Below are 26,185 nucleotides of genomic sequence, written 5' to 3'. Positions count from 1 at the left end.
GCAGCTGGACAGTAACAAAAAGTAAGTTAACTGTCTCCATTATGATGTTACCTGATTTTTTTACAGCTGTCGTGGGGCAACAAGCTGTATTGGAGTTGTGGCCGAACACGAGCAGCTGCTATATAACAGTTTTACACTGAGACTAGTTGGTATCTTCAGCGCCGCCACACTAGCCCCTGCTCTTCAGCGCCGCCACGCTAGCCCCTGCTCTTCAGCGCCGCCACGCTAGCCCCTGCTCTTCAGCGCCGCCACGCTAGCCCCTGCTCTTCAGCGCCGCCACGCTAGCCCCTGCTCTTCAGTGCCGCCACGCTAGCCCCTGCTCTTCAGCGCCGCCACGCTAGCCCCTGCTCTTCAGCGCCGCCACGCTAGCCCCTGCTCTTGTGTGCTATTCATTTTTATAGAATGGCTCCTTGCACAAGTAGTAGCCCAGGAGCAGACCTAGGGAGTAGCTCACCTTGCTCCTTCACCTCTATATCCTTATATCACTGAACACGGCAATACAAACCACTCTCCCCCCAAAAACCAAGGTTCCCCCCTACAAGCTCTTCCAATGCAGCAGAGATGGCAGCATCGGCTGCGCGCACAATTCAGGCCAGCAACAATGTTGCACTGGTCTAAACTGTCAGTCAAGCACCCTAAGGAAAAAAAATGGTTTAGGAGGTTGCAGAGCGGTACACCCCTGAAGAGAGAAGATGAGATCATTCCTTTCAGCATTATGCAGCGTCTAGTGGAATGAATGCATGCACCATTAGTCATAGCAGGGAGCCGCTACACAACCCTATGGAGGCTCTCCACTCTGACTAATAGGGTGATACCAGAGAGGGAGTTCCATGGACCTCATCCTATTTTATAAATGCCCTTCTAGGATATATGAAGAGAGGTTTTAGGTAATCACTTAACATTTTTTTTTTTAAAAAAAGGCAAAACAAAACACATGGACACAGTCATCCAGCTCTTACCTGCTGGTAGTAAATATACGCCAGGACGCCTGCCAGAATCTCCAGGATGAAGATGCAGAGCAACAAGATAAAATACTAGAAGAAAAAAAAAAGGAGCAGTTATTTGGTGATTTCCAACTATATACATAACCATCTCACACCGTATACAGCATTTCATCCACAATAGGTTTGTCACACAGAATTCTGAGTGCACGGATGGCAAACGTCTCCATCTACATAAAGCAACAGATCAGACAGTCATGGGTCGCAGAAATGTGCACGACCCTACAGGAGCAGAACACAACCTATTTATCAAACGGTCAAGACAAGTCAAAGAGAATATATTAATATAGTCCATTATATGGAGAAAAATATGTGACCCCCTAGAGATTATACCTACAGGTTCTCCGATGACCTCCCACTCTTGGTCCATACACAGTAATATGGAGTTGTTCCCTTTGCAGATATAACGGCTCCTGCTCTTCTGATACAGTTTTTTGCAAGATTTTGGAGGGGTATGTGGGATTTTGTGCCCCTTCATCCAGAAGAGCATTTATGAGGTCAGACCCTGATGTTGGAGCAGAGGGTCAGGCTCACAATGCAGTCTAGATTATCTCAAAGGTGTTGGATGGAATTGAGGTCCGGGCTCTGTGCTCATGCGTTTCCACACCAAAATCCTCCTACCATGCTTGTATGGACCTTCTCAAAGGGCTGTTCCCACAAAGCTGGAAGCTACAATTGTCCGCAATATCTTGTGCTGAAGTATAAGATTTCCCTTCATTGGAAATAAGGGGCTGAGGCCAATCCCTGAAAATCCCCATATTATTATCCCTCCTCCACTAAACTGTACAGCGGCACAATGCAGTCAGGAAGTAACGCTCTCCAGGAATCACCAAACCAAGATTCCTCCATCAGACGCCAAATTGAGAAGTGTGATCCATCACTGCACAGAATACGTCTCCTCCAGAGTCCAGTGATGGCAGCTTTACACCTCTCCATCCGACGCTCGGCTTTGTGCTTGGTGATGTACGGCTGGATGCAGCTGCTCTGCCACGAAGCTCCCGGCAGGGGCGCAGTGTTTGTGATAATACCACTGAATTCTGCAGTTATGGTGACTTTTCTGCTCCTCAGCACTCAGCCCCCCGCTCTGTAACTTTACGGGGTTTCCACTTCGTTGCTGCGGTTTCTTCATCTTCTCAATAATATCACTCACAGCTGATGGGGGAAGATTTAGGAGGGAAGAAATGTCCTCGTTTGGCTTGTTACACGGTGACTTTTATTACAGGACCGCGCTGGTATCAGTGAGCTCTGCACCACCGGCTGCTCTGTCACATGTTAGTAAAGGCAGACAGCATGGCGGGGGGCTGAAGGTTATACACTGGGGGGGCAAGGGTCCAAATATTATACACTGGGGGCCAATGGCCAGAGGTTATACACTAGGGCAATATGACACTGAATGGAAAACCAGAATTTAATGATTGAGCTGTGTCCCAATACTTTTCTCCATATTCTCTACAGGTATATACTGTATATTACACATTGATAATTGACAAGACTGCTAAAATGCAAAGATGCTGAGAATGCAGCAGACTGATGTCTTTGTTTCAAGAGAAATGATAAAGATGGGCAGAAGAATTAAGAGAAGATGGTGATACAGGGCCTGATATCAGCTGGGCTGCTCGGACGTAGGTTACTAATAAAGTCGTACTATAGGAGGTATAATGAGTAACAGATCAGTTTGTTGCCTCTCACATTATGGAGGACGCAGTGACGCACGGGCCAGTAGTCTGCACACAGACGCTTATATATATATTTTTAAAAGTGCAAAAATGTAAATAGAATGTGGCGCCACATTGTGCCGATTATTACCACTAGGTGGCAGTGCAATTTCCTAACACACAAAGCATCCAGAAGGAAAGTGACTGCCAGTTGTGTACGGGGAGGGGAGGACGGCAGGCGGACCACCACATTCCTGACATTACACCGGCATTACACAGACCTGCTCCGGGTACAGGCTCGCTCTGTAAATACACTCACACTTCTATACCCCATAACAAATGCCGCCTGTCCAGACCCCCCACGTCATAGCAATACTCCATCCTACAGCCAGCTGGGGAAATTACATCTATTAATACAGCAAGTATATAATAAATCTGTCTTATGAGCTCCATACAGGAGAAAAGTCACTGAAATGCAAATTCAAAATGACAATGTATTATTGATATTTTTTTCACCATTTCATCCCACTTGGAACTTTTGTCCCCCCATTTTTCAGTACATACGGCTATATTGACGGGAAAAAAAAGTTATGGCTCTTGGAAGAAGGAGACGAAATAATGGACATGAATATTGGCTGTGGAGGCGAGGAGAGAAAGTGCTTGTCCAGGCTTGGATAAAGTGCCCATCTCTTGCACAAAGGGTTATATACCCCAAACTGTGCTTGTAAAACATTTCTGCACCATTGGGTCTGAGTAAAAGCACTTTTACAATATTGGTCTGCTGTGCCAACATTCCTCTCCGATACATGTGTATGGATGGGAAGTGATGAGCCCATCAAGAACCATACAGCCTGTACCTCGGTTTTCCATACTATCAGATCCGTCGGACTGTCCGGCACCCCTCTAGTGCACCCCACAAAAGTGCTGATTCTAGATTCACAAAAGTTATGTTTTACCCACCACAAAATCTTCCTGTCATACAAGTGGATTTGCCTGGAAAGTGGTCGCAGATGAGCATCAATCTTGTGACAAATCAGCATCTAAATCCACATCAATATCAGCAGGTAAAATATAAGATTTTGCAGCTGATTTTTCAGTGCAGAAAAATTACAGCTGTGCAAATCTGCCTTAAAGCCAGGGAGAGTGAGTACTGGTGGGCATAACCAATAGGCTGCCAGGTACATGTCGGGTACCCTACTGGCACCTTCTATAAGCATCTACTCCCTCATGGATGATAGGAGTGAGAGTGGATGTTCATCCGTATTTTGCACCCAAGCTCCCGCCACCATATACCATTGGGACTTGTCTGCACTGACCTGGTATTTTAACCACTTGGCAAGTGTGCCCTTAATATGGCATAGTTGGCAAAGTACTCAGATCCCTTTGATGGCCAGGTCTTCAACCTCCTCTTCCATATACTCACCACTTTGAGCAGACTTTTTCTTTCCTTAAACGTCGCGCAGCATCCGAGGAAGCCGGTCACCATTACAACAGCTCCGGCGATGACGAGGATGTATGCAGTAGCAGCGTATATGCTGGATGGTAGAAGGCTGATGTAGTCACTTTTCTGGACCAGTGTCCATACTCCCACAGCCATGACAGCCAGGCCCGCCAACTAAATATATATAAAAAAAGAGAAAAATTAGAAATTTTAGAAGTTTTTTTTCTGCAACTGCAGTGAAACATCACAACAATTATCTCGTTCCATAAGGCCATGGATTTGCACTGTCTGGTCATGGCCACTAACCTCGGCAATGGGCTACAAGTGTCTGTAAATGAGAACAGTGCAAAGCAGCCATGACCATGTCAGCTGCAATAATGGAGATACAAAGGAAAGCGCAGCCAGTATGATGCCTCCAGGGGTGACCAATTTCATCCCAGGGGGTCACTAATTTTTGCAATGGAGGTAGAGAATGGAAGTCACTCACCCAGAAAAAGAAGTTAAAAGTGAAGAGCAGGTACTTCAGACATATCGTCCCGCAGGTCTCCTTCTTCTCATTGTACTCGCCCATGATGACTCTGAAAAACACAAATGATAAGAAATTTAGTAGCCTAGAAATTGATAGCTGTGTACACAAAATAAAGGATAAAAGATAAAGTGCAGTAGCAAAAATGTCCATAGCACTAGTATGGCCAGCAAATAACAGGGGTTCTCTACCGTTGGTGCCTTTTTTAATGCATTTATACAGGCTTAAAAAAATAATTTTGGCAATAGGGTTTCATTAAAAATGTTGCACCATTTATTTCTGGGTTGCACTTACTATCGTTGACTGCAGAATGAGTTAACTGAGAATCCATCAGCAAGCTCTCTGACAAGGGAATTTGTAGATCTTTTGTCTGCTTTTTTCTGAGCTCCTCTACACTGACTTATGACCACAGACTACATCAAAAGTTGAATGCACAGGGAAACAGGCTGTAAAAGCCAATCCAAACGGTGCAAAATGTATAATGAAATCCAATAGCAAGAAGAATTTTAAGACCAAAATAATGCATTTAGGTATAAATAAATAAAAAAAAGTTTCTCTAAAAGGTGAACAACCTCTAACAAATATTAGATTCCTCCTTCCTGATGAACTTCAGTGGAGAAGTATGCCATTTCTCAGTGACACATACAGACCTATAAATACATGAATTATTACAACAATTCTGCCGGTTACCTCTCCGATGATTCACTATATCCCAGTGTGAGTCACTCCAGCTGTCCTGATCTGTCTGCTACAAAGACATTCACAATCCAAGACCAGACAGCACATGGCCACCACTCCCATAGTATAAAGAATTTATACTACTAATCCAATCCAAACAGAATATATTGAGGACAAATCGAATTTAAATGGGTATTCTCATGTTATTAAATTGCTTTAGTTGAGAGCTTTTATCTTTCATAGTGTACAGCTGGTTTCCATGTTAGGCCACTAGTGCCTGCTCAGACCCATTGTGCTCAGTAGGTACATTACAGGAGAGGAATTAACTCCTAACATCCTTTCCACCTCTGTTCAGCCAACTGATTTATATACATCAGTTAGCTACACATCTCCCTCAAGACTTTTATAAATCTTGCAAAAATCACCAGCCCTGCAGCTTTCAGAGCAGTTCTGCCACTCACTGCTCTCACTGTCCGAAGCTGTGCGCTTGTTAAAATGCCCTGTTATCTCTGCATAAATATAGTGAGAACAGTGTAGACTCATAACAAAAACACTGATACCTGATTGTGTTACAGCAGAATTTGTGCTGCGCTTTCTAGTTCTACTAATACTACTGCTCTGCTACTCACCAGAACTGTCACTCAAGTAGGAGAGCCCGCCCTGCCAGAAACCAGGAAGGGAAGGAGACTGGAATGCTGTGTGCTGCTCAAGAGACAATATCTCTTTAAGTACAACAGCAGAGTGTGTGTGCCAGTAAAAAGGGAAACAAGAACTCTACGCCATACTTAATCCCATCGAGAAACGTAGCCATAAAGAACTAACCTCTGCAACATGTATAAGGAAAAGGATGCGTAGACCTTCATATGGGACCTATACCGATATGATATAGTAGACTACTGCATGATATCAAACTGCAGGTGAAGCGTGGGCATACGTGGCAGGTGCAGCTTCAGGCGCCGTGTGGGCATACGTGGCAGGTGCAGCTTCAGGCGCCGTGTGGGCATACGTGGCAAGTGCAGCTTCAGGCGCCGTGTGGGCATACGTGGCAAGTGCAGCTTCAGGCGCCGTGTGGGCATACGTGGCAAGTGCAGCTTCAGGCGCCGTTTGGGCATACGTGGCAAGTGCAGCTTCAGGCGCCGTGTGGGCACATGTGGCAGTCATGCTGATTTTTGGTTTACCACTTGCTAAAAACAATGGCAGATGAGGGGGGGGGGGGTGACGGTACAGGGGTAGCACTGCTGCAGCAAGGCATGTCCCCTGAAAGCCGGAGGAGTGTCAGCTCCAGTAAGGAGGGAAATAGGAGAGCAGGGCAGGCCAGGCAGGTGCTGGTAGTGGGGGACTCAATTATTAGGGGAACAGATAGGGCAATCTGTCACAAAGACAGGGATCATCAAACAGTGTGCTGCCTACCTGGCGCTCGAGTCCGGCACACCGCTGATCGGGTTGACAGATTACTGGGAGGGGCTGGTGAGGACCCAGCGGTCATGGTGCACATTGGCACAAATGACAAAGTTAGAGGTAGGTGCAAGGTCCTTAAAGATGATTTCAGGGAATTAAGCTGCAAGCTTAAAGCAAGTGGATGTTGTGTATATGGACTTTTCAAAAGCTTTTGATACGGTTCCACACAAAAGGTTGATACATAAAATGAGAACAATGGGGATAGAGGAAAATATATGTATGTGGGCTAAGAACTGGCTCAGTGATAGGAAACAAAGGGTGGTTATTAATGGAAAACACTCAGACTGGGTCTCAGTTAACAGTGGGGTACCACAGGGGTCAGTATTGGGCCCCCTTCTTTTTAACATATTTATTAATGACCTTGTAGGGGGCTTACAGAGTAAAATTTCAATATTTGCAGATGACACTAAAGTCTGCAGGGTAATCAATACAGAGGAGGACAATTTTATATTACAGGAGGATCTATGTAAACTAGAAGCTTGGGCTGATAAATGGCAAATGAGCTTTAATGGGGATAAATGTAAGGTAATGCACTTGGGCAGAGGAAAGAAAATGTATAATTATATGCTTAATTGTAAAACGCTGGGCAAAACTAACTGAAAAAGACCTGGATGTATTGGCGGACGACAAGCTCACGTTTAGTGGCCAGTGTCAGGCAGCTGCTGCAAAGGCAAATAAAATAATGGGATGCATTAAAGAGCCATAGATGCTCATGAGGAGAACATAATTTTACCTCTATACAAGTCACTAGTGCGACCACACATAGAATACTGTGTACAGTTCTGGTCTCCGGTGTATAAGAAAGACATAGCTGAACTAGAGCGGGTGCAGAGAAGAGCCACCAAGGTTATTAGAGGACTGGGGGGTCTGCAATACCAAGACAGGTTATTACACTTGGGGTTATTTACTGTGGAAAAAAGAAGGCTTAGGGGTGATCTTATAACTATGTACAAGTATATGAGGGGGACAGTACAAAGACCTTTCTACTGATCTTTTTACTCTGAGGCCAGAGACGGGAACAAGGGGGCATCTTCTACGTCTGGAGGAAAGAAGGTTTAATCATAATCACAGACGGGGATTCTTTACTGTAAGAGCAGTGAGACTATGGAACTCTCTGCCCTATGATGTTGTAATGAGTGATTCACTACTAAAATTTAAGAAGGGCATGGATGCCTTTCTTGAAAAGTATAATATTACAGGTTATATATACTAGATTCCTTTATAAGGCGTTGATCCAGGGAGCTAGTCTGATTGTCGTATGGAGTCAGGAAGGATTTTTTTCCCCAATGTGGAGCTTGGTGTTTGTCACATGTTTTTTTTTTTTTGCCTTCCTCTGGATCAACATGTTAGGCTATGGGTTGAACTAGATGGACTTAGTCTTCCTTCAACCTTAAAAACTATGTTAAACTATGTTACTAACCTTGTCTGGCCATATTTCCCACCAGCGATCCAACGTGACAACGTCTGTGGGCAGAAGTATCGTCTCGGCAAATGACTTTTCTCATAACTTATGAGTGGCTCACTTTGTTCCTGATAATAAGGCCTCGGCTATGATTGTGTGTGTCTGGTAGGAAAATTTTGGCTCCGATGGGTAAATAGTCGCACAATCTATTATCCTCCCCCCTTTCCATTCCTGACATTCAATATCACCCGGTGAAGACGTACATTCCTGCCGACTGCGCACATTACACAGAACAAAGCCTGTTGTACTAGTTCTTGTGTGCGGACATGGAAAAGGAGAGGCAACTCTGGCACAGAGACTGGCATACAGAAAAAGAATTGTTGAGGGCACCGAGGACCACGATGTACGATCACGTAACAATGTGCTCTTTGTGCAATGCCGCCACGGTTAGAAAAATGGTACAAACCTGGCATTATGTTGCCATACAATGAACTCATACATCATTCTTACATGAATTGATACATGCAGATCAAGGTAAGGAAACAATGTGTGAAGCCCAGCTGTACATACCTGGCACACCCAGAAGGTGCCCACTTGGAGGTGACTGGCACACCCAGGAGAGATGGATCAATGCCACGCATTTAAAATACACATTTTGGCTGATTATGTTCTATAGAAGTAAAATTGGCAGGTACCTTGTGTGCATGCACAAAATCATTCTCAACACACAGAACAATCAAAAGTACTAGGGCATCCATGGGTGCAAATAAAGGACAAGTCCTGACCATTCTTGTCTAATCAGTGCTGGGAGTTGATCACAATTTTTCCTGGATCGTTGGGAGAAGTTGCTCTTGATGATCATTAGATACCGTTCTTTATTCAGGCTCTCTCTTAAATAGGATTCAGCTACAGGATCAGTTTAACACCAGTACAGAGCTTGCTCTGGAACGGCAGCAGGCAGGTGTCAGAGCACAGAGAGGCGAAGGCTTTTGGAGGTTGGTCTGGTGTCCAGAAGGGCAGCAAAGAAGTCACTTCTCTCCAAGAAAAACATCAAGGACACACAGACATTCTGCAGAAAATTCAGAGATTAGACTGTAGAGGACGGAGGTAAAGTTATTTTCTCTGTTGAAAAAATATTCAGGCTGTTTGGGATATCTTGAAGAAAAGGTGATCAAGAATCCTGTGTTATGCCAACAGTAAAGCATTCGGAGGCCATTCATGTGTGGAGGCTTCTCATCCATGGAGTGAACATTGCCATGAATAAAGAATGGTATCTAAACCTCATCCAAGAGCGACTTCTCCCAACCATCCAGGAGCAATTTGGTGATGAACGATGCAGACTGTGTCACAAGGCAAAAGTGATAACTTCAAAAAATTTAAATTATGGGTCCATGGTCAGGAAACTCCACAGATCTCAATTCCACTGAGAACCTGTGGTCAATCCTCAAAAAGAGGGAAGACAAATAATAAAAAAAAAAGAAAAATTGTGATAAACTCCAAGCACTGGTTAGACAAGAATGGGTCAGTCAGTCAGGATTTGGTCCAGAAGTTGATATCCAGGTCAGGGCGAAGGGCAGAAGTCTTGAAAAATAAGGGTCTACACTGTAAAACCTATAAGTGGTTTACTCCGGGTAAATGGCCGCTATGCTGCATAACATACGTACATCGATTTTCTGTTGCATCAGCCAATTATCTTTCTGCATAGGTCATTTTGTGTGTCACAAAAAGACATATAAATTTGCACAAAAGAAAATAACTTAGGCGAAAGGGAAGTCCAAAAATAGGAACATGCAAACTTGTGTGAGCTGGGAATAGCAATAAAATACAAAAATAGAGAGGGGCCTCCTGGTGAAATGTCATGTAGTGCTGCACACTGCTATCTGATTCTGCACTTCTCTCGGGGAGCTTTAAGGGGGGGGAATCAGTCACCCTCAAAACGCTAATAAAACTACTTATAAAAGGTATGGGACGACTTGGTCCCTATAAAGGTCATATTTGTGATATAGACTTTAGTAGTTTAGTTGCAACAAAAAATTATTTCATATGGAAATGAGGGAAGTTTGGTGTATCCTTGGGGTGGGCAAAGGCTCAGAGCACTGCTATACCCCCACAATTTGCATGCTGAGCCCTTTGTCACCTTTTGATTGACACCTTCACAGTGACACTGCAGGAGCTCAGTGGTGCTCAGTGTCGGTGTACGCTCTCTGCTGTCTGCAGTATAGTACTGTTGGGAGGTGCCCAACTATACCACTACCACCACTGAACTGGTTCCGGTCACTTGGTGTGAAAAAGGATCGAAACGTCTCTGGGACTAAGGAGGACAACTGATAAGTAGTTTAACACATCATCATTGCCCAACACACACTGATGCGGAATTAAGGCCCCGTCACACTAAGCGAGATCGCTAGCGAGATCGCTGCTGAGTCACAAGTTCTGTGATGCAACAGCGACCTCAGTAGCGATCTCGCTACGTTTGACACTTAGCAGCGACCAGGCCCCTGCTGTGAGATCGCTGGTCGTGTTGGAATGGCCTGGACCTTTTTTTGATCGCTGAGGTCCCGCTGGGTAGCATGCATCGGTGTGTTTGACACCTTACCAACGACACATAGGCGTGCATTTGCGTTGCATCGTTATACAGGTCGCTACGGGTCGACGTATCGTTGCGAAGATCTGACTGTTTGACATCTCACCAGCGACCACATAGCGACGCAGCAACGATCCCTGACAGGTCGTATCGTTGTCGGGATCGCTGTAGCGTCGCTTAGTGTGACGGTACCTTTAGGGAATAAGTTTTTGCTGGGAGTGCTTACAGGATTAGATAGGAATGTCGTTATTAAAGGGGTCAGCTCATCACACGGTCTGGTTCTCAACACTCCGGTAATCAGCTAGTTTTTTTTCCCAGCAGCCCACACTTTCTTCCTTCAGATGATGTCTGCGGAGAGAAGGATCGGACACTTGGAATTTCAAGAAGGAATTCTAGTTACATGTAAGTTAAGCAGCAGTTCTCAATGTCAAGCAAACAAGATTTTAGGTTGCATAAAAATAATAAAATCCCATGATCCTAAATGTATTGTTACCCCTCTATAAATCACTAGTGAGGCCACATCTAGAATATTGGATCCAATTTGGGGCGCTACATTTTAAAAAGGATATTCAGAAGTTAGTCAGTTCAAAGGCGGAAACTAAATTATTATATGGAATGGAGGCCTCTCATGATGAGAAGTTGCAAAAGTTGAGCTTGTTTAGCTTAGTAAAATGACGTTTCAGAGAGGATCTCATTTACATGTACAAATATATGTGTGGTCAGTACAAAGGACTAGCACATGACTTATTCCTTCCAAAGACTATACTAAGGACCAGGGTCACTCATTACAGGTGGAAGAAAGGCGATTCCGGCAGCTAAATAGGAAAGGGTTCTTTACAGTCAGAGCAGTCAAGAGGGAGTAATGGCAGATGATATATCAGCATGCAAAAAATGGGCTGGATGTTTTTCTCGTGCATATAATATCTAGGCTCCTGGCTACGTCTGTCTGCTTCCCGGCACTTGAGAACATAAGACAATAATAGTAGACACCAGGCTTATTACGAGACGTGTTTTATGAATCAACATGCTTGAAAATGTACGGCGCACTAGTATCTGCCGATCACTTAGGATTCATTCAGATAGCCGTGATTTTACTCTTACATAAAAACACAGAGTGTTATTCATCAGAGTTTGGTCAGTTGTCAGGTTTTACCCCATTCGATTAGTAATTTTCATGTATTAAAAAAAAATTGTAAGCCTACTTCTATTGCAGTGTTAAGCACAAACCTGAATTGCAGGGATCACACACACACACACACACACACACACACACACACACACACACACACACACACACACACACACACACACACGGCACAAGCTGAACACCCCAACACGACTGCACACACACGGATGGCATGGAACGGGCTTGAACACCCCAACACACACACACACACACACCGATGGCACGGCACGGGCTCAACACCCCGACACACACACACACCGATGGCACGGCACGGGCTGAACACCTCGACACACACACACTGATGGCACAGCACGGGCTGAACACCCCGACACACACACACACACACACACACACACACACACACACACACACACTGATGGCACAGCACGGGCTGAACACCCCGACACACACACACACACTGATGGCACAGCACGGGCTGAACACCCCGACACACACACACTGATGGCACAGCACGGGCTGAACACCCCGACACAAACACACACACTGATGGCACAGCACGGGCTGAACACCCCGACACACACACACACACACACACTGATGGCACAGCACGGGCTGAACACCCCGACACACACACACACTGATGGCACAGCACGGGCTGAACACCCCGACACACACACACTGATGGCACAGCACGGGCTGAACACCCCGACACAAACACACACACTGATGGCACAGCACGGGCTGAACACCCCGACACACACACACACTGATGGCACAGCACGGGCTGAACACCCCGACACACACACACACACACACACACACACACACACACTGATGGCACAGCACGGGCTGAACACCCCGACACACACACACACACTGATGGCACAGCACGGGCTGAACACCCCGACACACACACACTGATGGCACAGCACGGGCTGAACACCCCGACACAAACACACACACTGATGGCACAGCACGGGCTGAACACCCCGACACACACACACACACACTGATGGCACAGCACGGGCTGAACACCCCGACACACACACACACACACACACACACACACACTGATGGCACAGCACGGGCTGAACACCCCGACACACACACACACACACACACACACACACACTGATGGCACAGCACGGGCTGAACACCCCGACACACACACACACACACACTGATGGCACGGCACGGGCTGAACATCCAGAGACGACGGCGCACACACTGATGGCACAGCACGGGCTGAACACCCCGACAGACACACTGATGGCAAGGCACGGCCTGAACACCCCGACACAACGGCACACACCGATGGCACAGCATGGGCAACTACAAACTAGCCAAAAATTCATAGTGGGAATTAACATTCATCTGATCTTTAAAATTACGAAGAAGAATGGAAAGTTACTAAAATATTCTCTTCTATTAGACTTCCAGTGACAGTAATAGGAAACATATTTATGAGAAGTCTATTGCAAATAGACTGCGGATATATTTGTTGGACCAGATGTGCACTTTAATTGCCATAAAACGATGCATAATGGAATATATTCTTATAACAATGTGTGACGCAGACAGGGTAGGACCTATGCTTGAGACTCTGCGTTGGTGGCATAGCCGATGGTACCACATGTCATTCGATTCGTGGCCAGACTGGGCAGGAGAATGGAATTAGTGACATGTAGTTATGAAAGCCATAGAATAAGCGTGAAGCAAAGGTGACCCATCGCACGTAACTGATCGGGATGGGAGGTTTCATTCTTCATATACTGACGTTTTCCCATCATTCTCTTCCATGTTTCAAGCAGCTTCTAATTTTGGACACAGCTGCATTTTACATTTAATGAACAGAATACAAATTGCTTTTCTGGCTGTTCCCCAATGTATACAGTGCCGAGTACACAGACAGAGCGGTGTGAATATCTACTGTCGTAGATGAAGGACCGGGGCGAGAAAGTGAAGGAAAACTATGAAAAGTAAACACAGACAACAGGAAAATAAGAGAGGAGGCGATAGGAGAAGGGCAATGAGATAACAAAGCCAAAGGAAGAGAGCAGAGGGCAGCTGGAGAGAGCTGGGCGGATACCCAACGGGAAAAGCAAGGAAAGGAACTGCAAAAACACATTATGTGCCTTTGTGATTTTCTGCTGCCAGGCCCACCGTGCAGACAATATGGTGCAGGTACAGGCTTGCCAGCACAGCTGCCTCCCTCGTCCTGGAGGAGAAGCATGCACGCATACGCCACTACCCAGGCATACACAACGCCGCTCCGCCACCTCCTCACTGACACATTCTTCTCCTGGTAGGAAGGAAAAGTTTGAAGTTGAATTCACACAATGTTCTTTATATCAAATTTATCCTTTATATAGGAAAAGACGACAAAAAAAAAAAAAAAGTGCCCACGTTGGGCAAATATTACTCTACGGAATGACGTAGTCTGCCGGGCCATTCCGTACAAAGGGATTCAGCATAAAAATATATATCGCACTCAAAATAACTTTATAAAATTCCGGGTTCCTTGAGGAGATGTGCAAAAAAAAAAAAAGGCATCCCGGACGGCGGTAGCTCATCACTGCAACCGGCCGTGACCGAGCCGCACGCAAGTGTAAGACAATGCAGCGGGGATCTGAATTGAGAATTACTTTAAAGGCAACCTGTCACATGCAAAAACACCATTTACCTGCAGATATAGAGGAAAGCTGCAGGTTACTAGTGTATAAATCATGCCTGCCTTACTGGAGCAGCGGCCACAGGGAGAAAATAAAGGTATATCCTCCCTGCAGCTGTAGGGAGTGGTTATACTCACTGCAATCGCTCCCCAGCACACTGATTGACAGCTTTCTTTGTGCACACACTACATAGCAGGGTATGAATGTGCAGAAGAGATTATAGCGGTACTCACAGAATAGTCAGCCGTGACTAACGTTTCCCTGCACCGACCTGATGACTGGAAGTAATCAACTGCAGAGAGAATATAACTTAAAGTGCAGCTTCAAGGATAAAATTAAGTAAGCCACTAAAATATGATTTAAAGGGGTTGTCTGGCCTTAGGGTACAAGTCTACAGTCAAGCCATGTGACTGCAGACTTGTGAATCCTCACATCACTGGCACTGTGAGGATTCTCTGGTGCTGGTAGTAAGTGGTCATGTGACTAAGTATGTGATTTGCACACTTCCTGCCACATTCCGACTAGGTGTGTCCAGCCATGCTCAATACACTTGCATTGAGTGAGGTCACGCACGACTAGTCGGCACGTGACCGCAGGTATGCAAATAGCATACTTGTACGCCAAGGCCGGACAACCCCTTTAAAAGCTATTTGCCAGCAAATTACTACTATATAAGTAACTTTGTTATATATCTTATCAGAGAAATCTGCTTCTTTCTCCTCCTGGACTGATCATTCGCACTCAAAATTCTCAATTGAAGGGTCAAATCTTGTCTTTAGTGAATACAGACTTTACTATTACTGAGGTAGATAATGACAGTTGGTGCTTAAAAGGTTCTATGGAGAGAGAGGCAAGGCAAGCTTTCATTCTGCTGCAAGATCTTCTGAAACGTCAGGTATGCTTTAATAACTTTACTAAAACTGACCTGATTGTATATGTCCCCAACAACACCAGGGACTGAGGCGAGGTGAGGTGAGAAAATTCATGGAACATATAGATTTTATAGAAATACAAAAAAATATATATTGTGTGATTATCTAATCCGGCAGTAGAAGAAGCTGGAACTAATGTTGAAGATGTGGGAAGCGACTAATGACAATTACTTAACATCCAGCACTCTCCGTCTTCTCTAGGGGGTCTGTTGAGTCCCTTGTGTCTGGTACATGATCAGGATCAGACTTCTATCTATTGGTGATAAATAATAAAGGGTCCAACTGGGCGACAGAAAGCGGAGAAATTGCAATTATATTGAAAAACTGCACACAATCACACAATCCTAGCTGGTAGGAACAATCTTCTGTAACTCTAGTCTCAAAGGAGCAGGAATTGTGTGAATTGTTTGGTGTGTGGACAATGTATGCATGAAAGAATTTTCCAACAGAAATGACCTGATGCTAGCTAATGATTCATTTCTCCTGGTGATTCACATTTCCTGTGCTAGCTGTATGGACGGCAGGTTGGCATCCGCACAAAGTGGAGTTACAATGAATATTCTGGCTACAGATTCATGTCCTGTAACGTCCAGTGTTGTAATTCTGCCCTTCATACATGTATCTGTAATACAGGTGCATCAATGTGCATATGCCACATATGTAAGAATCTGGCCCGCAGGGTGAATATATTTGGCCCGCGATTATCCCGTATGGAAAGCACCATGTGGGGGCCCGCTATCCCGTATGGAGGACCATGTGGGGGCCCGCTATCCCGTATGGAGGACCATGTGGGGGCCCGCTATCCCGTATGGAGGACCATGTGGGGGCCCGCTATCCCGTATGGAGGACCATGTGGGGGCCCGCTATCCCGTATGGAGGACCATGTGGGGGCCCGCTATCCCGTATGGAGGACCATGTGGGGGCCCGCTATCCCGTATGGAGGACCATGTGGGGGCCCGCTATCCCGTATGGAGGACCATGTGGGGGCCCGCTATCCCGTATGGAGGACCATGTGGGGGCCCGCTATCCCGTATGGAGGACCATGTGGGGGCCCGCTATCCCGTATGGAGGACCATGTGGGGGCCCGCTATCCCGTATGGAGGACCATGTGGGGGCCCGCTATCCCGTATGGAGGACCATGTGGGGGCCCGCTATCCCGTATGGAGGACCATGTGGGGGCCCGCTATCCCGTATGGAGGACCATGTGGGGGCCCGCTATCCCGTATGGAGGACCATGTGGGGGCCCGCTATCCCGTATGGAGGACCATGTGGGGGCCCGCTATCCCGTATGGAGGACCATGTGGGGGCCCGCTATCCCGTATGGAGGACTATGTGGGGGCCCGCTATCCCGTATGGAGGACTATGTGGGGCCCGTTATTCCGTATGGAGGACTATGTGGGGTCCGTTATTCCGTATGGAGGACTATGTGGGGTCCGTTATTCCGTATGGAGGACTATGTGGGGTCCGTTATTCCGTATGGAGGACTATGTGGGGTCCGTTATTCCGTATGGAGGACTATGTGGGGTCCGTTATTCCGTATGGAGGACTATGTGGGGCCCGTTATTCCGTATGGAGGACTATGTGGGGCCCGTTATTCCGTATGGAGGACTATGTGGGGCCCATTATTCCGTATGGAGGACTATGTGGGGCCCATTATTCTGTATGGAGGACTATGTGGGGCCCATTATTCTGTATGGAGGACTATGTGGGGCCCATTATACTGTAGGGAGGACTATGTGGGGCCCATTATTCTGTATGGAGGGCTGTTTGGGGATGACATTTACAAAATAACCATACCATGTGTGTGCAGGGTACTGTGGAGGAATTTACTGTGGGGGTATTATACGGTTTTTTATCCTTTCTTATTACATATTTAAATTAGGCCATTTCTTTTTCCTCCTCTTACATAGAATAAAATATTGGAATAATATATGTTAAAGATAGATACACCAATTAATTTATCCTCCATATAGCCATAAAGCAAAATTTGGACTTTGTTTGTGGGACAACCCCTTTAAGTTTGTTTCCATATGAAAAAGTTCATCATTATATTTGATAAGGAAAAACCTCCTCGAGTGTAGACATTTTTTTAAAAAAAAATACGGTAAATATCAAGGTTGACTTTGTCCAAGCTTTTAATTTTGTCCCTCTGTGTAATTGAGTTTGGGCATCCCTGCTTTATACTGTACTATGCAATATCACCCATCACACGGCTCCGCTATATGGAATCCGATTTGCTTTCCTTGCTTGCTCTGTGCTGCAGTTTCTTCCTTTTTCTCTACTCCACCACCCCCATTTGGCTATGAAGGGGTTACAGCTATACAAACATCACTCCTTGGCTTTTCTGTCTTCAGCAATTAATTAGATCTAGGAATTCTGGCCTCAGCAAATCCCTATACAGAGAGAAATCCTGGAGACCTGGGGGACATGCAGCAATGTTCTCATTAGGTGACTATTCCTATGATGTGGTCATGTCGCACTCATTTCGCAGTCACCGTGTGTTGCTGTGGTTTTTTTTTTTTGCAATATTTTTAACTTATTTTGGCTAAATCACTGCGGCCAGATGGCTATAATACAAAAAAAAATAAATTGTGATGTTTTTGGATTCAATGGCATTTTCAGCAAAACGCATCATAATCTTGATATAGATTTTTTTTTTTTTTTGCCCCAGCATTTTTGTCCATAACCCTACAAGTAGCACTTCAAAAATCCCGGGTAAAATGCTTATCAAATTGCAAAAATGAAAATGACATGTAAAAAAACGTCAACCATAAAAACGCTACAAAAAAAATAAGGGTATGTGCACACAACATATTTTCATGCAGATTTTGCTGTCCTGAAAAAATGTTAAGAAATGCCAAAATTAACGAACATACGCACTGCAATGCCAAAATGACTTGCTGTGCATATGTTCTTGTCTTTTCTCTCTCTCTTTTTTTTTAACCACTTAAGACTTCAGAAGCCACAACGCAGCTAAAAGTGACCGGTCCATTCTTCAGGCAGTGTCCATGCGGAATCCGCCAGTATCTTTTGTATGAGAAGGAACTTAAGAAAAATTTTGCAATGGTGTTTTTTTTTTTACCTTTTACAATTTTAAAAATGGACAGCACATGGATTTCATGTAGAGGTTATCCTTCTGCTGTCCATGAAACCCACAGACAGCACAAGGATAACATGGATGTATACGGGTAATTTTGATCCATTACTTGGATAAAAACTGACATTTTTTTTTTTAAGCCACAAGGTCAGAAAAAGAAAGAAAAAATAATGGACATGTGAACGGCTCCATAGCCAATATGACGAAAGTCTGAATGAGCCCTTAGGCTATGCCATTACTGCACTTCCCAGCATTGTAAATGTGCGGCACAGTGCGGGAAGAGATTAAAAAAAAACACTCAATTATCAAAAATAATGCCTGACATTTACATTACAATTGATGCTAGCAATCCAGTCCAACAGGAAAAGTCAGATCAACTTTTTATATATTTATTTAGGACAAAGTCCAGATGATCAGATTTTCGGTCCATATGCACAAAGTACTGCTCCGGGGAAATAAAATTCAATGGGCCAATTCCAGGGCAAAGGGCATGTTCGTAAAAAAAATGCAGCATATTCTCTCTCCGTTTTGAGGACAAGAGGACTATGTGACACCCAACACCGATGCACCGGGCACAGGGAACTACAAATGGACTGAAGTCACCTCCACACTCAGGTGAACTTAGCCTAAAATGGAACCGATGACGAGGACCACAGCATGGGCGACCACAACAAAGATGGTGGAGGCCAAACTGTGTCCACAGTGACTCCATTGGTGTTCCCCTCGGAATATAAGTTATATTTGGATTCTGACAGAAACACTGATGTCGTGTATTAGTGTGAACCTAGCCTTAGTATCCTGAATCTTGTAAAAAAGCAGTATACCCGTCACACCCACAGCAAGTGAAACATGAGTGGACCTTGGACTGAGCTGAGGTGAAGTATTGTGCGCTCACGAACAAAGAACTAATCTTGACTGTGAGACAAATACCGCCAAGATATCAGCTGACAACTAGAATATTAGAGCCCAGAGCAAATTAAACATGGCCGGGGCGGCCAGCACATGCCTCAGCACATTTACCTATAGATGAATCATTGCATTGTGTTAGCCATACATCCCACATCTTACTACAGCAGCACCCAGTCCTTACATTGTACTGTCCTCTAATAGTCACCCTCATCCATCCCCAGCGCCTCCCCGCTCCAGTCACAGGCCGTACATGCCCACTGAGCCAATCACTAGTCATGATATAGACGAGCCTCCGCCAGTGGCTGAATGAGCCGCCATTCCTCACCATGTCCAGCTTTCCATGTTGAGAGAGGGCCAGAAAGTAGACTCCAACGTGAAACAGGACTAATGTGGGGCTCGTTAAGGAGAATATCCCTTTTATTTTATTTTTTAAACCAGTCCGATATCTTGGACAAGCCCTTTAACATGAGCAAAACTATTTGGGTGCCCTCATCATCCCCCATGGATGTCATATATCACCACTGCCAGCTATGATACGCCACTGTGGTCCCATAACATGATGTCCATGGGAAAACATAGGATTGTGTAGCTCATTGACTGTTCCTGCTTTATTGTAAGACGAGTGGGGGACCCAGCTCTGGGATCCGCTGGGACCTTCACCGATCCCTAGAACAGGGCTTTGAAATGTCCCCTTGGCATTAATCGTGCCCCAACTCCCTTCATTGTCTATGAGATGTAGAAGAATGAGTCCACCGGCTGGTTATCTCCGGCAGTCCCATAGACAATGAACATGCCAGGGGGGCACATGCACAGTCAGAGACTCCTTTATGGGATCAGTGGGGTCCCAGTAGATGGATCCCCACCAATCAGCAAGTTAGCACCAATGTGGATAGGGGATAACTTTCTATAACCCTCTGAAGTCCCAATATACATTGGAATATAGTTGGCCAAATCCGCCATTACCCTCCCAACTCTCCCCCATCAGAACATGTAGTGGGAGATAAGGATTGGGCAGTGGAAATGTACCGCAAACACTCAATCATTTTGTTTTCAGGAAAGATAGGCTGACATAAGCTTAAAAGGGGTTGTCTAAGCGTGTGGTTCAAGTGTGCAGTCACTGCAATGCAAGTGAATGGAGTGAGGCCGGACACATCTAGGCCGAATGGTGCAAATCACATACTTGACTTGAGCCCCAAGCCTGGACAATCCCTTTAAGGCCCCATACCAAATAGATGGCTGTTGGTCTGTGCTGGTGACCTATTGCCGGGAGAACAAAGTGATCGCCAGTCAAAAATTGGACATCTCACCTGACAATCAGTTGGCGCCCTCCATACACAAGAGTGTTGGCGAAAAGCGTCTATCGGGCGATGTTAGTTTAATGTGCCTGCGAGGGCTGGACTCTGCAATCCCATAGAAGACACACGAATTCTCAACCAAACAGAAGGTGCATGTGTATGAGCAAGGCAGGAGAGCGGTCATTAGGCCACCACTTTGTTAGGCTGTGTGCACACAATGAGTTTTTGACTATTTTCGCTGCACAAAAAACACAGTGCCGTACAGTCCCAGCAAAGTGTATGGGACTTATAGAGATCTCACGCTCTGCTCTTTTTATGCAACATAAACTGACCTGCGGTGAATTTTTGCAATCTGAAACACGTTAATTTCTCTCGCCGGCACGCTGAGTTTTATGTGAGGATTTTCCCATAAAATTGCATTATAGATGGGAAAAATCTGCAAGTAAAAAACACATATAATACCCACATGACTGCCAATAAAGTTTTGTCAAAGCCAAATACAAGGAAGTATCAAAAACAAAGAAACTTTATTTATAATATGACACCAAAAAGACTAAAACCGCAGCGAAATGCAATGAAAAAAAACACATGTAACCCAATAGGTGCAGAAAATCTGCAACATCAAAAACTCATTGTGGGAACGCAGCCCAGTGTGTACAGGCCCATTTACCCTCATAAAAATAGCAGAGCCCTCCACCATGCAAGGTCGGGGTACAGTATATGGACCACCAATTCTTTCCCGACGTCAAATTTGTACTTAATGGGTTTGAATCACACCGTACAGCTACTCTCTGGTTTCCGGGATCACCTATCGGACATCAAGCTTTCTAAAAAAAAAAAATGCCTTTAATAAAACCTGAATGAAATACTCCTCACATAATAACGTTGCCTCAATGACTTGCGAGTAGGACAGGATCCTTCATGACTTCAGCGCGTCCTGAGGCGACATATTTGGCTGTTACCTGCCTGTCGTGGAGGAGCGCCCTGAGGGCAGCCATTGTAGTGACAGTCACGTGTCATAGCATTCCTAGCATGCCTCCGACCACACAGCCGTATCCTGTATTGCTTTCCTAATATACACACACACATTATATATTAGTCAAGGTTTCAATTTGCAACATATCAATTCATGCTGAGGATTTCTATTGCAATTTGTCAAATTTACAGCATTTTGCCCAATTTGATGCAGATTTCCCTGTGCACCTAGTTAACGCAGCAGAAGATTTTAAAGCCTATAATAAAATAAAAAAATTATATATCATAGGGGACACTATGGGCCGCCAATGAGTAGGCACCTGCATCCTGAGACCCCCACCAATCAGTCAATGCATGAGATGCACGTAGAAAGCAATGTACGCACCCATAGACTTACTATTGAGCCTGTACTCTCCTATGTGCACGCAGCTTGTGTAGGAATATTCTCAGGACCTGGACCCCCACCGATCAGCAGCATACAGGACCCCCATGATAGATAAAAACCTTTTTAAAATTATCTTGTTACTTAATAATGCAACTTTTTAGGCAATATGACCTTCTGGGCAAGTAGGCATGGGTCAATTTCCCAACAAAGTAGCCCCTTCTCAAAAGACACAGCAGTCGAAACATGCACCTCCAGTCACCATCTAACCCTGGTTTTTTTATCTATGGCTCTGTTCACACGGTGAGTTCCTCTATCTATTGTAGGAGCATTCACATGTATAAAATGATCCGTTGTATCAGTCGACAACAACGAATGGGGCCTCTCAGCTTCCCTCTACATAACTGATACAACAGATCACTTTCATACATGAATTGCGTTTGTCTTTTCCAAAAACATAACGTGCAAACAGAAGTGTGAACACGGCCTAACAAATAGACTGAGGTTTTAGCTTTATGGCAAAACTGGAATAATGAGTCTTATTGGTATTTTAAACATCCAAGAGAAAAATAATGATGCAGTAAACTTTTTCATGTCAAAGTGAACCTGATAGCCAGGGATATAACGCTGCAGCGTTTCATAAAATATAGACATTTATAAGCCGGCCGGGGACCATGCGGCTTGGGTGACTAGTCCAAGAGGTCAAACCCCGGTGGCTCCTCGCCTCTTGAGTGACAGTCCCCTCTATATACATATGTAGGGAGGGAACTGTCACTCAAGCAGAGCAGGGTGGAGGAAAGGCGTCTAGGAAAGGCCGCTTGGACTATTCTCCCAGGTCGGCTGATAAATAAAATGTTTTTTTCTGAAAGGTCGCTAATAAAATATACCTGTCTGAAATGATGGAGGCGGATTCTCACTTTTGCCGCCTGTGGTTCGAGAAGCATTACTCAATTGTCAGGTTCTTTTAAAAAAGTTTTCCCCAGCAATTAAGATTCTGGATGTTCATCTGTAGAAATCCTCTAAAAATATCGCCTCCAGTAGGCGTACACACACAAAAGCGAGGCATGGCAGAGCGCATGTCCGCTCTGCCGACACCATTGGCCCTTTCGACGCATACATCCGAATTCCATTTTGCGTGGGATGAGGGGGTTTCGGACATTTGCCCACTGAGCGTGTAACTTAGTGCAGTGTGGAAGCACCCTAAGAAGATCAGGAAAATCCACACCCCCGCTGTCGCCCCCTATGAAGGTATACCTATAATGTCAATGCTAACCTGGATCTTACAGAAGCCCCCTTCACATCCCCCTCATCCTAAGAAGACACCACCTGGTGAACAATTCACTTAATGAAATACTATTGATTTCTATGGTGGCTGAGTAACCCATCATTGATTATACACTGGCTCCTCCACAATCACAGCAGGCCAGCAACAGTGAGACCACCAGAGTGACAACATAGGACAGTCTCTTTAAATAACAATGTACTAAACACTGATCTTGGAGACCTCCGCACACGTATCCAGCTGGAGCACTGCCGTATCCCACGCCTAGGATTTTGTAGGACCGTCATCAACTTGGAAGGGTGAAGAACATCTACAAGGCGGCTCAAGAGTGAGACGGTCCAATCTGCATGCTGCAATGCTTCATTTCCCCTGCAGGGGCGCTGCAGGAGGATTAATCACTTACAGCAGGGTTCCCCCATAAATGACAGCTGCTGGTATTTTCTACCATCAGAATACTATACGAGGAGCCTTGTAATAAGAGTCCCCTGTGCAGAGACCCCTATGGGCAGAGTTCTTATATTCCCTAAGGGCCCCTTTACCTACCCACGTGACAGATCAGGGCCACTTGTGGGCACTGCAATCCAGGTACAGCTCTGATCCCTGTACACACAGTGCGGTATACACCTCCTATACGATATGTACATACAGCAGCTCCAGTCTGAGCCGCACATAAAGCCCCGGAGCCGCACACTCACCCCGAGTCTCCCCGCTGCTTCTAGGGTCCCAGTATCTGGTCACACGGCGGCTGCAGAGCTCCCCAAACCCCGAGCAGAGTCCGGACACAGAGAGCAGGACGAGCCGGAGACAGAGGAAGGGCAGCGGCTGCAAACCACACCCCACACCCCCGCCGGCCCCGCCGCTTAACCCTGCAGGGACTCGTGCAAAGTGCAGCGCTAGAGAGGAGGCGCCACCTGCAGCTCACTGACAGCACTGCACTAAGTGTGACCAGCAAGACTGACACAAGTCTACACTGAGGAGTATACTGTATTATATATATACACACACACATATATACATTATTATAAATATAATAATGCATGTGCTCTATATGGTGTGTGTGTTATTTCTATGGTTACTGAAGTCCTTCTGCTTCTATGGATTTACCATATACAATGCCCCCACAGTGCCTCCACACAGTATAATTCCCCCACAGTGCCTCCACACAGTATAATTCCCCCACAGTGCATCCACAGTATAATAGCCCCACAGTGTCTCCACACACAGTATAATCCCCCCACAGTGTCTCCACACACAGTATAATCCCCCCACAGTGTCTCAGCACACAGTATAATGCCCCCACAGGGTCTCCGCACACAGTATAATGCCCCCACAGGGTCTCCGCACACAGTATAATACCCCCACAGGGTCTCCGCACACAGTATAATCCCCCCACAGTGTCTCAGCACACAGTATAATGCCCCCACAGTGACTCCGCACACAGTATAATGCCCCCACAGGGTCTCCGCACACAGTATAATACCCCCACAGTGTCTCCGCACACAGTATAATGCCCCCACAGTGTCTCCGCACACAGTATAATGCCCCCCACAGTGTCTCCGCACACAGTATAATGCCCCCACAGTGTCTCCGCACACAGTATAATGCCCCCACAGTGTCTCCACACACAGTATAATGCCCCCACAGTGTCTCCACACACAGTATAATGTCCCCACACTGTCTCCACACACAGTATAACGCCCCCACAGTGTCTCTGCATACAGTATAATGCCCCCACAGTGTCTCCGTACACAGTATAATGCCCGCACACTGTCTCCAAACACAGTATAATTCCGCCAGTGTCTCCGCACACAGTATAATGCCCCCACACAGTCTCCGCACACAGTATAATGCCCCCACACACAGTATAATTCCCCCAGTGTTTGCGTACAGTATAATGCCCCCACAGTGTCTCCGCACACAGTATAATGCCCTCACAGTGCCTCCGCACACAGTATAATGCCCCCACAGTGCCTCCGCACACAGTATAATGCCCCCACAGTGACTCCGCACACAGTATAATACCCCCACAGTGACTCCGCACACAGTATAATGCCCCCACAGTGACTCCGCACACAGTATACTACCTCCACAGTGACTCCGCACACAGTATAATGCCCCCACAGTGACTCCGCACACAGTATAATGCCCCCACAGTGTCTCTGCACACAGTATAATGCCCCCACAGTATCTCCGCACACAGTATAATGCCCCCACAGTGCCTCCGCACACAGTATATTGCCCCCACAGTGCCTCCGCACACACTATAATGCCCCCACAGTGCCTCCGCACACACTATAATGCCTCCACAGTGCCTCCGCACACACTATAATGCCCCCACAGTGTCTCCGCATACAGCATAATGCCACCACAGTGTCTCTGCGTACAGTTAATGCCCCCACAGTGCCTCTGCACGCAGTATAATGCCCCCACAGTGCGTCCACACAATAATGTCCCCACAGTGTCTCCGAACACAGTATAATACGCTAGTGTCTCTGCACACATTATAATGCCCCCACAGTGTCTCCGCACATAGTATAATGCCCCCAGTGTCTCCGCACACAGTGTAATGCCCCCACAGTGTCTCCGCACACAGTATGATGCCCCCACAGTGTCTCCGCACACAGTGTAAGGCACCCACAGTGTTTCTGCACACAGTATAATGCCCACCACAGTGTCTCCGCACACAGTATAATGCCCCCACAGTGTCTCCGCACACAATGTAATGCCCCCACAGTGTCTCCACACACCG

At 45.9% G+C, this 26,185-nt stretch overlaps 1 protein-coding gene across 2 annotated transcripts in view; it reads right to left on the bottom strand.

Annotated features, from left to right (window-relative positions):
* The window catches only part of CD151 (CD151 molecule (Raph blood group)), a 46,322-nt gene extending 22,016 nt beyond the window's left edge, over nt 1-24,306 (bottom strand). Inside the window, exons 1-5 of one of the 2 annotated variants that reach the window (XM_073658679.1) lie at nt 24,132-24,306; nt 10,972-11,093; nt 4,585-4,675; nt 4,080-4,271; nt 960-1,034 (exon numbers count right to left, since the gene is read on the bottom strand). In XM_073658679.1, the coding sequence (XP_073514780.1) occupies nt 960-1,034; nt 4,080-4,271; nt 4,585-4,668 (351 nt within the window). In that variant the 5' untranslated portion in view covers nt 4,669-4,675; nt 10,972-11,093; nt 24,132-24,306. The remainder of the gene's footprint in view (nt 1-959; nt 1,035-4,079; nt 4,272-4,584; nt 4,676-10,971; nt 11,094-24,131) is intronic. The other variant, XM_073658678.1, reaches the window with a different exon arrangement.
* Nucleotides 24,307-26,185: the final 1,879 nt, after the last annotated feature.

The sequence above is a fragment of the Phyllobates terribilis genome, unplaced genomic scaffold, assembly GCF_046119375.1.
Source record: "Phyllobates terribilis strain yellow unplaced genomic scaffold, ASM4611937v1 Scaffold_13__5_contigs__length_258822181, whole genome shotgun sequence".
In the NCBI taxonomy this organism is placed as follows: Eukaryota; Metazoa; Chordata; class Amphibia; order Anura; family Dendrobatidae; genus Phyllobates; species Phyllobates terribilis.
Note: the sequence above shows the minus strand (reverse complement) of the source record. Positions and strands in the feature narration are given on the sequence as shown.